This window comes from Pristiophorus japonicus, chromosome 8 (assembly GCF_044704955.1).
Source record: "Pristiophorus japonicus isolate sPriJap1 chromosome 8, sPriJap1.hap1, whole genome shotgun sequence".
Taxonomy (NCBI): domain Eukaryota; kingdom Metazoa; phylum Chordata; class Chondrichthyes; family Pristiophoridae; genus Pristiophorus; species Pristiophorus japonicus.
Window position 1 is genome coordinate 25616731 of NC_091984.1, and position 15985 is coordinate 25632715.

At 41.5% G+C, this 15985-nt stretch overlaps 1 protein-coding gene across 4 annotated transcripts in view; it reads right to left on the reverse strand.

The window, feature by feature from the left end:
- tgfbr3 (transforming growth factor, beta receptor III) overlaps positions 1-15985 on the reverse strand; it is a 285519-nt gene that overhangs the window by 159105 nt on the left and 110429 nt on the right. For all 4 annotated transcript variants that reach the window (XM_070886589.1, XM_070886591.1, XM_070886590.1 and 1 more), the window contains one exon: positions 6659-6879. In XM_070886589.1, coding sequence (XP_070742690.1) covers positions 6659-6879 — 221 coding nt within the window. The remainder of the gene's footprint in view (positions 1-6658; positions 6880-15985) is intronic.

Sequence of the window (15985 nt, forward strand, 5' to 3'; positions counted from 1 at the left end):
CTGAAATTGGTAACAATTTGTAAACACATGAAACAAAAATCAATGTTCTGTGCAAACATAGTTTATTTTTTTTTAAATGGAGTCTTGTATTCACTTACCTTTTGCAGACTGGTTTTACACAAGACAGAAAAAACAAACGTACACTCAAAACTCCATGGGATAGAAATTGGTCTTGGGCCGCAACGCTAGACGGGCAGTATCGTCTCAGCCCACTGTTATAGGCCCAGACCAATATTCAGTTCGATTGAAGTCAATTGAACTAAATATCAGGAGGGAAGTATAACAGCCAGCCGATACAATACCACCCGTTTTACTCTACCGCCCAAATCGAATTTCCACCCCGATTTCGCTCCAGACCTTACTGGATGCCCCCTCCTAGTCACACTATAAGCCAACTAGAACGGTCATCGAAAGAGAAAATACAACTGAGTGATAATGCTGCATCATAGTTTTGATTTTTTTGTCTGAATTTCCACAGTAAATATTTTTAAGGGAAAAAGTATTACATTTAAGAGTTGTGTATTCACACAAGTTTAAAAAGGGAATCATTTACAACGTCAGCTTGCATGGGAAGCGAAGTTGGGTGGCCAACGGTTTTGTGGGAATGAGGAGGAGGTGGGTCTCATGGGCAACATGAGCTCAGAGAGGACATGAGGGGAGATGGGAGAGAAAGTAGAGAAAAAAGTAGTGTCAGGGCCAAAGGGGAATCTTCGGGGAAGTTTGCCTTGGTAGAGAAGGCAGAAACAGCAGAAGTGGCTGAACGGATGATCTCCATCTTAATCACAATAGGGTCTGTGAGCTCCTCGCACATTTTGTTGGAAGGTTGAAGGGAGCAAGTAAATGGGGTTTTAGGAGATAGTTGGCACTGAGAAAAAAAACCCTGGCTTCTTCTCCAGGATGATCCTGGGGAACTGAGCGATTTTGGCATAGGAGAGTGAGGCTGGTGATGAATCGCTAAATGAGCTATGAAGGAGGGGTTGAGCAGATCAACAGCTGCAGAAATATCAAATGAAGGGACTAGGCTAGACAGTTGGGAGTTTGAAAGTGCAGTTTTAAGTGACTTGGTGTAAAGTTTTTATCACGGGCGGATGCAGAAGAAAGTGGGGCTGGAAGGGGTAAGGGGACATGTGGAATGGGGGGATACACAGTAGGAGACTGTGATTGAGAGTATGGGAGTAGAGAGCACGATGACAAGATCGAAGGGGGTGGCCATAGATATGGGTAGGAGAAATTATATGTAGGGAGAGGTTAAGGGAGGACTGCAAAGCAGTGGCATCAGAGGGGAAAGGGCCAGGTGGAATGAGATGGAGATTGAAGTCACAGAGGTTGAGGAACTGCTCAGTGCAGAGGTTGAGGGAGGAAAGGAGAGAAGGTCACGGTGACAAACTTGTGGGTAGAAAACGAGGAATTAAGTAAGTCTGATCATAACTGTTGCTCTGTATGTTTATTTACTGTAAAATAATGTTGTACCTGCCCTCATCTTAATAAATGTTTTCTTGGTCTTCCTTTGAAAACAAAAAGGTGCATGGAATGAATATGCAGTTCATATCACATGGGGATACTACTGTTACACCCCTTGGTTATGTTATTGCATACTTGGTCATTGAGCAGTGCAGGCACATCAATAAAAACAAGATTCTCAGGCTGCTTACAAGAGTGACTAGCACTACGTAACCTGACAGAATAACGAAGGCAAGACCCTACACTTCTAACATGGATATTATTCTTCCTTATTTAAATTTGGTCTAAATCCTTTGAGTGGTACAATTAGTGTCATACTGAACAGTGCTTCAATCAATCAATCAGCTTCGCTGGGCAGGCCACATAGTTCGCATGCCAGACACGAGACTCCCTGAGCAATTGCTCTATGCGGAGCTCCTTCACGGCAAACGAGCCAAAGGTGGACAGCGGAAACGTTACAAGGACACCCTCAAAGCCTCCCTGGTAAAGTGCGATATCACTACTGACACCTGGCAGTCCCTGGTCGAAGACCGCCCTAGGTGAAGAGAGTGCATCCGGGAGGGCGATGAGCTCTTTGAATCTCAACGCCGCGAGCGTGAAGAAGTCAGGCGCAGGCAGCGGAAGGACCGTGCGACAAATCAGTCCCACCTCCCTCCTTCCCCCGACAAATGTCTGTCTATCTGTAACAGGGTCTGTGGCTCGCGTATTGGACTGTTCAGCCACCAAAGGATTCACTTTTGGAATGGAAACAAGTCTTCCTCGATTCCGAGGGACTGCTTATGATGATGATGATGATGATGATAATACTGAACAGCAAATAGGGCCCAATGTTTGTTTGGTACCAATTATAGGAATATAACCCCATAAAATATTTAGCTTTCTTGACTCGGTTAATATTGTAAAACATGGTGAATCTGTAAATAATTAAAGCTCAAAGATAATTTAATAGTCATTATATATTTTACAAGTGTGGAGCCTCATTCTTTCAGGTTTTAATTGTTGTTGGAGATTTTTTAAATGTCAACTTTTAAATTAAATTTATTTTTTTACTTTTTCTTTCTGTTTCTTTTTTCTCTCCCTCGGGGGAGCTGAAGAATATCCTTATAAAGCGGGAAATTGTGTTAGGGAAACTGATGGGATTGAAGGCCGATAAATCCCCGGGGCCTGATAAGTCTGCATCCCAGAGTACTTAAGGAAGTGGTCATAGAAATAGTGGATACATTGGTGATCATTGTTCAACAGTCTATCGACTCTGGATCAGTTCCTATGGACTGGAGGGTAGCTAATGTAACAAAACAGTTTAAAAAAGGAGGGAAGAGAGAAAACAGATATTTATAAACTGGTTAGCCTGACATCAGTAGTGGGGAAAATGTTGGAATCAATTATTAAAGATGAAATAGCAGCGCATTTGGAAAGCAGTGACAGGATCGGTTCAAGTCAGCATGGATTTATGAAAGGGAAATCATGCTTGACAAATCTTCTAGAATTTTTTGAGGATGTAACTAGTAGAGTGGACAAGGGAGAACCAGTGGATGTGGTGTATTTGGACTTTCAAAAGGCTTTTGACAAGGTCCCACACCAGAGATTGGTGTGCAAAATCAAAGGACATGGTATTGGGGGTAATGTACTAACGTGGATAGAGAACGGGTTGGCAGACAGGAAGCAGAGAGTCGGGATAAACGGGTCCTTTTCAGAATGGCAGGCAGTGACTAGTGGAGTACCGCAGGACTCAATGCTGGCACCCCAGCTCTTTACAATATATATTAATGATTTAGATGAAGGAATTGAGTGTAATATCTCCAAGTTTGCAGATGACACTGAGCTGGGTGGCGGTGTGAGCTGTGAGGAGGACGCTAAAAGGCTGCAGGGTGACTTGGACAGGTTAGGTGAGATGGCAAATGAATGGCAGATGCAGTATAATGTGGATAAATGTGAGGTTGTCCACTTTGGGGGCAAAAACACGAAGGCAGAATATTACCTGAATGGCGGCAGATTAGGAAAGGGGGAGGTGCAACAAGACCTGGGTGTCATGGTTCATCAGTCATTGAAATCTGGCATGCAGGTATAGCAGGCGGTGAAGGCGGCAAATAGTATATTGGCCTTCATAACTAGGGAATTTGAGTATAGGAGCAGAGAGGTCTTACTGCAGTTCTACAGGGCCTTGGTGGGGCCTCACCTGGAATATTGTGTTCAGTTTTGGTCTCCTAATCTGGGGAAGGATGTTCTTGCTATTGAGGGAGTGCAGCAAAGGTTCACCAGACTGATTCCCGGGATGGCGGGACTGACATATGAGGAGAGACTGGATCAACTGAGTCTTTATACACTGGAGTTTAGAAGGATGAGAGGGGAATCTCATAGAAACTTACAAGATTCTGACGGGACTGGACAGGTTAGATGCGGGAAGAATGTTCCCAATGACGGGGAAGTCCAGAACCAGGGGACACAGTCTTAGGATCAGGAGTAGGCCATTTAGGACTGAGATGAGGAGAAACTTCTTCACCCAGAGAGTTATTAACCTGTGGAATTCCCTACCGCAGAGAGTTGTTGATGCCAGTTCATTGGATATATTCAAGAGGGAGTTAGATATGGCCCTTACGGCTAAAGGGATCAAAGGGTATGGAGAGAAAGCAGGAAAGGGGTACTGAAGGAATGATCAGCAATAATCTTATTGAATGGTGGTGCAGGCTCGAAGGGCCAAATGCCCGACTCCTGCACCTATTTTCTATGTTTCTATTAATCCAATCTTTCTTTCCCTCTCTTTCGTTCTCTTTCTGTACCTGATTTGACATTGAATGCACTTAATCACACTTCTTACTCAGTCCGTGTGCTGTTAATTTCATAATCCTTCAATCTAATTGGTAGATACATAGTTGCTTGCCCTATTCACTCATTTCAGATGCCCGGTTTCCCTCACTGCGATCTTATCACCTTGAACTTTCAGCAACTTGCCAATCAAAAATTTAAAAAACCTAAACATATATGGGCAAGTCTAACTATCGGAAGATGTCATATGCCATTAGATGCCCTGCCACGACAAATTATGGCTCATTATTAAAATGTCCAAAAATTTGCATTTACATAAAGCCTTTAACAGTTAAATGATCCAGTTATTTCATATGAGCCTTATCAAACAAAATCTCACACTGAGCCCCATAAGGAAAAACTAGGATGCGTGACCAAAAGCTTGGTTTTAAGGAGCATCTTAAACGAGAAGGGGGAATTCCAGAGCTTAGAGCCTACGCAGCTGAAGGTACGGCCACCAGTGATGGAGCGATTAAAATCAAGAATGCGCAAGAGGCCAGAATCAGAGTGCCGAGATCTTGCAGTGTTTTTGGGCTGGAAGAGGTTACCGAGAGAGGGGCGAGGCCATGGAGGGATTTGAAAACGAGGGTGAGAATTTTAAAGTAGAGGTTTTTGCCAGACCGGAGCCAATGTAGGTACAGAGATGATGACTGAATGGGACTTGGTACGACTTAGCATACAGAAAGCCGAGTTTTGGATGAGCTCAAGCTTATGGAAGATCAGAAGGCAGCCAGGAGAGCATTGGAATAGTCAAGTCGAGAGGCAACAAAGGTATGGATGAAGGTTTCAACAGTAGGTCAGCTGAGGAAGCTTATCTGACATCTAAGATAAGCATACAAAAATGTACTTTAGTGGGAACAACATCTAGAGGCCAAAACTAGTGGGAGGACAGAAGATTGGGAAGCTTTTAAAAGCCAACAAAGAATGACGAAAAAAATGATTAAGAAAGGGAAGATAGACTATGAAAGTAAATTAGTACAAAATATAAAAACAGATAGCAAAAGTTTCTATAGGTATATAAAAAGGAAAAGAGTGGCAAAAGTAAATGTTGGTCCCTTAGAGGACGAGACCGGGGAATTAGTAATGGGGAACATGGAGATGGCAGCAACTCTGAACAAATATTTTGTATCAGTCTTTACGGTAGAGGACACTAACAATATCCCAACAGTGGATATTCAAGGGGCTATAGGGGGGGAGGAACTTAACACAATCACAATCACTAAGGCGGCGGTACTCAATAAGATAATGGGACTAAAGATGGATAAATCTCCTGGACCCGATGGCTTGCATCCTAGGGTCTTAAGAGAAGTAGTAGGGATAGTGGATGCATTGGTTGTAATTTACCAAAAATCCCTGGATTCTGGGGAGGTCCCAGCAGATTGGAAAACTGCAAATGTAACATCCCTAGTTAAAAAATGAGCCAGACAAAAAGCAGGAAACTATAGACCAGTTGGCCTAATATCTGTGGTTGGGAAAATGTTGGGAGTCCATTATTAAAGAAGCAGTAGCAGGACATTTGGAAAAGCATAATTCGGTCAGGCAGAGTCAGATGGATTTATGAAGGGGAAGTCATGTTTGACAAATTTGCTGGACCTGGGGGTATTTGTGCATGAAACACAAAAGGTTAGTATGCAGGTACAGCAAGTGATCAGGAAGGGCAATGGAATCTTGGCCTTTATTGCAAAGGGGATGGAGTATAAAAGCAGAGAATTCTTGCTACAGATGATCAGGGTATTGGTGAGGCCACACCTGGAATACTGCATGCAGTTTTGGTTTCCATATTTACAAAAGGATATACTTGCTTTGGAGGCAGTTCAGAGAAGGTTCACTAGGTTGATTCTGGAGATGAGGGGGTTGACTTATGAGGAAAGGTTGAGGAGGTTGGGCCTCTACTCATTGGAATTCAGAAGAATGAGAGGTAATCTTATCGAAACGTATAAGATTATGAGGGGGCTTGACAAGGTGGATGCAAAGAGGATGTTTCCACTAATAGGGGAGACTAAAACTAGGGGCCAAATCTTAGAATAAGGGGCCGCCCATTTAAAACTGAGATTAGGAAGAATTTCTTCTCTGAGGGTTGTAAATCTGTCGAATTCGCTGCCTCAGAGAGCTGTGGAAGCAGGGACATTGAATAAATTTAAGACAGAGATAGTTTCTTAACCGATAAGGGATTAAGTGGTTATGGGGAGCTGGTGGGGAAGTGGACCCGAGTCCATGATCAGATCAGCGATGATCATATTAAATGGCGGAGCAGGCTCGAGGGGCCATATGGCCGTCTCCTGCTCCTATTTCTTAAGTTCTTATCCTTTTTAATACATTTATTGTACAGACAGAAACTTGGGCATAATTTTAAAATGATTAGAATGGAAAAAGTTCTGTCAATGTTATAATTTACCTCATCATGATGGTTGGCGTCTACTCCGGTACTTTTTCCTTTGTCATGGTGATTTGGGTCCGTTCCAGTGCTTTTTAAATTGATAATATGCACCTCTCGAGGAAGACCTGTTGTTCCGCCACTTGCACAGCCTGACGACACAGTAAAGCTCTCCAGCAACGTTTTAACTGGATGGGATTCACCCACTGGTGCAACTACACAGTCATTTCCTGCTAGAGGACCTGCAAATAATATCAATAAAAACAAGTTTACTAAGAAAAAAACTGCAAAAAAAATGTCTTCTAATTGTGAACAGCTAATTGTCCAGTCAACAGACACATGTATGAGCATGCACCAATTGGTGCAAACTGTACCACCCCTCCCCCACCAGTTTAAACTGCTGGTATATCTCAACACCTTCTGCTCACATGGCTGTCAGAATGAATTGTTTTATCTTGGCACGACTAGTCCAACAAGGATATTAGAGAATCTACACGGAATCCAATCATCAAAATACACATTCACATTTAAAATAACGACTGTGATTCTGAAAATCCACCTATATGCAAATCCTTATAGGTTCTTTCACCTAAATGTACAAAAGATACAAGTTCAGGAATAATCAGATAACTTAAGTGCTGACATGAAGTATTAATATCTTGAGCTGAACATGTCCATACAGGCATCTAACAATAACTGACATCCTGGAAACTAAGGAGTTGCATTTTATGCAACATTTCAAGCAAAAAAATTACAAGAATAATGGAATCTAAATACCAGATTGTTACAGATTAAACTTGCACCTCTGGGCTTGGATTTGAAGTCAAAGTTACTCAGACAAGTTAAGTATCTTTTTACTGATGGCTGGGAACAGAGACAACATTTGGACAGTTTCAGTCAAGTTCTTTGTGGGCAAGAATCCAAAAAGCAGTCCAGATTTCACATTCTGCCTTCTAGCACAAGAACTGATGTCAGAAATATCACGCTCATCTATGGTTGCAATGAGTGCACTTTGTTGGAGTGATGAAGATGCAGGAAGTAGAGCTTGATGTTGCATACATTATTTGTGACTTGAATGCACATGATGCAGTCACAAGATGAAAAGTGGGAAGGAAAAAGTGACATTTTCCATCATGAATCTAGCTGCCTAGTTTATCTTAAAAAAAACCTTTACATTTATATACAATTTACTTTCAGAAGTTACATTTCTACGTGCTATTTTGTTTTTGGGTGGGGGGGGGGGGGCGGAATTCACAGTACTAAATTCATTTTAATCAACATCATGCTTCTTAACAGCCTGCTTAAGTTTGCCCTTGTCAGAGTTTTAGGACTAAAAAACAGGGAATCTGATTTCATGACACAATTTGGTCTTCGTGCTTTGTCTTTCTTGACACCAGCCCAAGCCAAAAGGGTAGTATTAAACAGCTAAATGTGTATCTGTTTTGAAATTTGAGTTGGTAGTAAGAGAACATGATAGCCTCACAACAGTTGCAGTGTAAATGCAGCTGATAAGACGCCTTCGAGAGGTTCACTTTTAGAAATAACTCTTGCAGCCAACTGGACCACTATTAATTTGAAAATATTGAAAATAAACTCATTTTACAGCTTTACAGCACAGAATGAGCACATTCAACCCATCTGCTCTATGTTGGTTTAAGATTGGGATCACTACTTCTTGATTTACTTAATCTTTCTTCCTTCTCTTTCCAGCCTTGGTGATCTGCTATCCTGTACACCTTGGAACATTATTTTGGTTTCACAATTGAAAAAATTATCTTCTCAAACATGCCCAGCATTCCTCCTGAACTTGCAAACAAGCAAGAGCTCCAGCAAGCCTCAATTGTCCAGATCATAAAGCCATAACACCAGTTTCCTAATTTCATGGCATGAATAAGCATGTACTGCTATTAAATCCACTGATTATACTGCAGTACTTGGTCCCCTATAAAAGAGGCACAATTTAGAATACCATATACTTCAAGAAAACATACTAAAAAGGGAGAAGAGGAAAATCTCTCCCAATTGCTTCGTACATAAGTTAACTATGTGATATGATCTATAAGCAACATAGACCTGCAAGATTCTACATTTCTCTATCCTGAATTAAATTACCTCAGCTGGAGCACCAATGGGGGCACAACAGGCTTTAGTACCCTGTAGTGCGTGGTGGAAATTCAACCACAACAATCTCTTGTGCAGATATTAAGGACTTTGATGGCACCCATTATTAAACAATCATCACCACAGACAACTTATTGAAGTTAATATAGCCCCTTCAATGTTGAAAAGCATCCCAAGGCATTTTACAGATGGGAATAAAATAAAATGAATGGATCTCAAGCTGTGGTGACCAAATGACCAAAAGCTTGATTGAAAAGATGGGTTGGAAGATGGCTTTTAAAAGGTAAGCGAGAAAAGAGAGCGTGTTACAAACAAGTTGGGCAGAGATAGATCAAAATAGGGTGAAGGGAGGAGAAAATACACAGGAGGCCAGAGCTAGAGAACCAATGGATATGGGAGGGAAAGCAATGCTGAGGTGTGTTGGGGTGAATATATTGAGGAATTTGAAGGTGGCGGAATGAGGATTTTGAATTCAATGCCTTGGGAATCAGGGAGCCAGTGCGATCAACAAGGAAGTGATGGACAAGTGGGTCACCATCAAATGGCTCACACATCAAAAATAGTAACTCGATCAGACGCTAGAGGGATGCTGGCATCTGTGGAACCACGCACTATCATGATATCCTTCAGGACAGAAAATCAGGGAAAAATTCCAACTATCAATTTCAGATATAAAAAAGAGAATGCTGGATAAGTATAGATTGCACCTGTAATTTCAGAATAATTTGTAAAAAAAGAGAGCTTTTTAATGCTAAATACTCTTTCCCATTTGCAAGGCAAGATAAAAAAAACATTTTACTCTAAACAAATACAGGCACTTCTAAGCCTGTACTGATCATAATTAGGCCAATTTGGAATATTGTCTACTATTTTGGAAATCCCAACTTCAAACAGACACTGATGCTTTGCAGTGAGTTCAAAGATCGCTCCTAGAACTTGGGGCTAATAATTATGAATATAAATTTGAAGATCTAAGTTGGTCTTCAGTGAAGCAAAGATTGAACAGGAGAGGGGAAGGAAGACAATATCCAGATCCTTAATATGCTGAGGCACAGATGATATATTTGTCTCCAAAGCTGCCAGTGACAATGAGCCTCAAAATGAGACAAGTTTAGAAGACTTTTATTCCCTGCCTAGAGTAGGAAATCTGCTCATGACATCCCCATAGTGCTGTATAGTAGGGATTTTGAGAGACAGACTCCTGCAAATCTAGCTGATGTTCTGTCAATTAACTCCTACAAATAAAAGAGCTGGATAAATATCTAGAAATGCGATTGAAGATCGTCAGTATAAGTATAGAAAGACAAACCAAATACTACATAAGACATGATAATTAGCTGTCCTGCTGGGTTGGGAAGGAAGCAACATGTATGGAAAGGAACCCAGCTAGCATTGAATAGTGGCGTTATTAGAACATAAGAACATAAGAAATAGGAACAGGAGTAGGCCATACAGCCCCTCGAGCCTGCTCCGCCATTCAAGATCATGGCTGATCTGATCATGGACTCAGCTCTACTTCCCCGCCCACTCCCCATAGCAACGTGTCTATTTCTGTCTTAAATTTATTCAATGTCCCAGCTTCCACAGCTCTGAGGCAGTAAATTCCACAGACTTATAACCCTCAGAGAAGAAATTTCTCCTCATCTGTTTTAAATGGGCGGCCCCTTATTTTAAGATCATGCCCTCTAGTTCTGGTCTCCCCAACAGTGGAAACATCCTCTCTGCATTCACCTTGTCAAGCCCCCTCATAATCTTATACGTTTCAGTAAGATCACCTCTCATTCTTCTGAATTCCAATGAGTAGAGGCCCAACCTACTCAACCTTTCCTCATAAGTCAACCCCCTCATCCCCAGAATCAACCTAGTGAACCTTCTCTGAACTGCCTCCAAAGCAAGTATATCCTTTCGTAAATATGGAACCCAAAACTGCACGCAGTATTCCAGGTGTGACCTCACCAATACCTTATATAGCTGTAGCAAGACTTCCCTGCTTTTATACTCCATCCCCTTTGCAATAAAGGTCAAGATTCCATTGGTCTTCCTGATCACTTGCTGTACCTGCATACTAACCTTTTGTATTTCATGCACAAGTACTCCCAGGTCCCACTGTACTGCAGCACTTTGCAATCTTTCTCCATTTAAATAATAATCTTACTCTTTGATTTTATTCTGCAAAGTGCATGACCTCACACTTTCCAACATTATACTCCATCTGCCATTTCTTTGCCCACTCACTTAGCCTGTCTATGTCTTTTTGCAGATTTTTTGTGTCCTCCTCACACATTGCTTTTCCTCCCATCTTTGTATCGTCAGCAAACTTGGCTATGGATGGATGGATATATATTCTGGAGTTTTGTTCAATTATTTTTGGCAGAGAAGAGAGAGTGGGGGAGAGGAACCAAGAGTTTTTGCACAGAACTTTAACTTTCTAAAGGCAATAGGAGAGGCACATGATAGGGTACACAACATGGTTCAAGGATGGAGTGGAATTAATGCACCGAATGGCCTTTTCTGGATCACTGTTTTCCTACCATCTTGTGTAGAAGTAAAAAGAACCTAAAGAAATGTAAATGATATAGAATATATAATTTGTTTTTGCCCTTAACATGGAGACTCCCTCATACTGCGTATCCACATTCAACTGAAAATCACTGCTGATCTACCAGCAAGTGGTTCTACTGAAAATCTGGGTGAGCAGCATCCAGGTCAACGAGGATTTTGAATTTTCTCCATTATTTCTCATTGCAATTCACATCCATCTAGAATACTTACTTAAAACAAATTGAAACAAAGGCTAAATTCCTCTAATTGGTAATTGCTCTTGCAGCATTGTAAATCAACTGATTATAATGTTCTCACATTACCTGGAAATCCAGCAGACTGGGAGAGCTATAAAGGGAGAGCTATAAAAAGCAACAAAGGGATACAAAGAAAGTAATGAGGTACAAAAAGGGAACATGAAAAAAACTTGCAAGAGACATTATAACAAAGATAACAGCAAAACAAATTAAAGGGAGGCGTAAAGGGGAATGTGGACCCATTAAAGACGGATGCAGGCAAGACTATAATGGGTAATAAGAAAATAGCAGACTTAATACTTTGTATTAATTTTCATAGTGGAGGATGGGGACAAAGTAATACAAGTAAAAAAAAATGGAAATGGAGAAAATAATGGGACTCAAGATAAGACAAATCTCCAGGACCTGATAATTTTCACTGTAGGGTAGGAACAGAAATGTGAGGAAATTGCCCATGCATTAGTCATAATTTTCAAAAGCTGTCTAGATTCAGGAATTATGCCGTTGGATTGGAAAATTGCAAATGTCACTATTATTTCAGAAGGGTAAAAGGGAAAAACCAGGCAAATACACACCTATCAGTGTGACATCAATTGAAGTATTGAAGTTACCAAAATCTATCTTCAGAAACTTATCGAGTTACTGAGCATTTGAACAAGTATTAGCTGACTTGTGAACGTTAGGTCATGTGTGACTAATCTATTTTAACTTTTTGAGCATGTACGGGTTGGACCTCTCTGGTCTGGCACCTTTGGGACCTGACCGGTGCCAGACCAGAGAATTTTCCGAACCATGGGAGGTTAACTGGTGACAATGCTGCTGATAACAACCAGGATGCTACGCATGCGCAGAAGCCTACTGCGCAGCATTTAGTCGTCCAGAACCACTCCGGTTTTTAAATCCTCAGGACCAGCTTCGGTGCCTCAATTAGCCGCCTGCCATTCCCTTCCCTTGCCCGCTTATCTCAATGAACACCAACACCTCAAAAAACCACATACATACACACAAAAAACTAGAGATCAGAGATAAAGTTGAGGATAAAGTCAAGGAGAGATGCCGACCCTTACCCACGATCCTACTCCCAGCGCCAGTCCATGCCTCGAGCAGAACTTGACTGATGGAAGCAACAGCCTCCTCGCACTGAGACACCCCACCCCCCCCGCCACCAAGACCACGGCGGCACACACACACAGCGGTTCTTGCAGCGTGGAGTGTGCGATGGATCCCAAGACAGAGAATCAGAGCCTGCCTCCCTCACCGACCTGCCCCCAGCCCACCCCCAGGCAGGTCAGAGCGCTTTGCACAATGCACAAACCAGCACCCCCTCCCCAACCCCCCAAGAGATACAGCGAGACAGCGAGCTGCAGGCAGCGCCATTGTGCAACATGCGGCGCTCTGTGTCTGTGGCTCCCGCTTTCAGCCTGTGGGCATGGTCCCCAGCAGAAACCGCACTGAATGATAACCGCTCCAGCCAATCGCTGCACACACACACACACACCCCAGCAGCACCCCCGGCCCTTTGCAGCCCACGCCCTGCGACACAACTTAAAGGGGCAGTCCTCCCCGGGACTGATGCCGGACCAGGGATGTTTCTGAACTAAAGAGTCCCGGACTGTAGAGGTACAACCTGTACTAGCATGGTGTATAGGAGAGTGACTAAGGATGTTGACTATATGGACTTCCAAAAGTTATTTGATAAGGTTTCGCACAAGAAATAAATAGCAAAAATCAGAGTGCACATAATTGTAGGTAACCTTATGACATGTTCGGTAATTGGTTGGGTGATAGGAGGTAGAGAGTAAAGATAAAATATTCGCCCTCTGGTTAGCTAAACGTAACACAGTTACAAAAATAAATGTAGAGGGCTAATGGAATGCTGGCCTTTACCTCCAGATTAGAATTCAAAATAAAGAATTAATGGCCCAGAATTTCCGATGTCCCGGGTCCGTACGAAGTTTCTACGGACCTGGGAAGGCAGCCGAAAAGCCGGTTTTCAGCGCGCAATGCACATGCGCTGAAAACCAGCTTTTCCGATCTGTCAAGCTGGAGCTTGACAGATGATCCACATCTCAGGAGCGAGGACATTTGTACGTGGAAGTTTGGGCTATTTACCCATATCTTGCACAGCAAATGTCCTCAAAATTCTTGCACCTGAAAAAGCAGGCGCATAGCCTACTTTTACAGGCATAAGAGTTTAAAAACATAGAAAAAACATGATTAAAATAAAAATTTAAAAAACATATTTATATGTTAAAATCTTGCCCACTCAGATGTTATTTTAAACCCTAACTTTTTTTAAAAAAAAAAATCGGGAATTTTTTTTTCTTTAAAAAACATGTGTAACATTTTTAATTTCTACTAGTTTATTGTGTGAGATGTTTTTTTAAATGTTTTATGTAGTGTTTGTACATTTTGGGCTTTTTCTCATTCATTGTAATAGGAGTTTCGTAACTTACCTGTGATTGGATGTCCAGGCACACGTGACTCCTGCGGACGACCCGACGTGCAAGTGCTGTGCATTGCAGGGAGAGGAGGTCTGTGGATCGGGAGTTCCAGCGGGTGCAGCAGCTTCAAGTAAGTGCGCATTTTATTTCTGTTTTTTCTGGATTTACGCGTGGGAAGCCCTCCTCGGAATTTCTGCCCCAATACTTTAGTTGTAGAGAATTAGAGCTATGCCATTTAGCTCTGAAACGAAGAAGCACTTTTCACGCAAAGGGTAGTGGCAATCTGGGACTTACTTCCCCAAAAGACTGTGGGTGCTGGATCAATTGAAATTTTCAAGTCTAAGATTGATAGATTTTTCTTAAGTAAGGGTATCAAAGGATGTGGAATAAAGGCGGGTAAATGGAGTTGAGGTACAGATCAGCCACGATCTAACTGAATAATGGAACAGGTTCGAGAGGTTGAATGGCCTACTCCCTTTTCTATGCCACATTATATTTTAAATCTTACGGCAGTAGTTTTATCAATTCCACTGCATATTTTGAATTCAATCAAGGTTAGCTTACCAAATGTTTACTGCAATAAAAAATAATGCATTCTTCATTAAAATCAGAGCAATTGTACTTACATTTTCCCATCTTTTCCTCCTACAGCACAATTGTTTGCAAACATCAATTCTGTTTCTTAATCAGATGGTTTTCAACTATTGGACAGGCCCAGTCCTGCCAACTATTCTCCCCTTGAGATAAAACACTCTAATGACTTAGCTAAAAATTGCCCAAACATGTTCTATAAAGACAATTTTGAATGCTGATGGATTTAGATTCATGCATTGGGAGCTCAGTAATTTACCACCACAGTTACCAAGCCACAACTCTTAAAAATCACCAGTCGCTGTATAACATGACTTTTAGTTAGGATATGCACAGCACTATGCTTTCTGATTAAATGAAAATCTGTCTGCAAAAGGTCAATGAAAGAATGGAAATGTAATCAAAAAGTGTTTAATAAGGTTATAAACTAATGCTATCACAAGAACATGAAGTACAGATGCAAATTAACGTGATTTACAAGGTTGCATATTTTAAATCTTTCCACACGGGATAAAATAATGTTCCGACGTAAACAGCTGTAAAGGACACAGTAACCTTGGATTACAATCAGACGAGCAAGATGCAGCAAGAAATCCAATACCAAAAGCAGCAGGTTAACCTGACTTTTTGCACTCAACTAGTGAAACGTTCTCTCAACAGGCAGAGTTCAAAATTTGCTATGGCAACTGTGCATGTTTACTTCTCTGAAGATTAATTTACGACAAAATATCAGCCTCCGGGGGAAAATTAATAGCGTGGATTTCTTAGCATAATAAAATCAAATCTCATTCTCTTATAAAGTCTGAGTATTTTAGTAGGCAAAGACAAGAACTGATTACCAGCAAAAAGACATGCCCAGCAGGACAACATCCAGTAAGTCTTCATTTTCTAAATGTTATGAATCAAAAAACTTTAAGTAACAGCAACAGTTGTTCACATTTAGCCAGAGATTTTACCATAAAGCAAACTATGGACAGAGATCTGGCAAAATCAAAATATAGGTGACCTTAATGCAACCATTATGGCATCGCCTTCAGTAATTGTGCCACCACACTCTGCAATTCCCTTCCCAAGTAGTCCCAGCACACCTCACTCAATTTTCAAAAGCTTCCTTAAAACCTTCCTCTTTCACTGCATCTCAGTCACCTTCCCAAAGCCTCCTTCCAAACCCCTGCTCAATATCCATTTCCATCCCTTGGTGAAGCATCTCTGGGATGTTTTGCTGTATTAAAGAAGCAATACATGTGCAAATTATTTTTGCTGCAATATGTGTTCTACATATAAAATATCTATGCAACATAAAATGACATAGAATCTATGGCACAAAAATAGGCCATTCAGCCCAACTGGACAATGTTAGTTTTTATACTCCACACAAGCCTTCTCCCACTCTA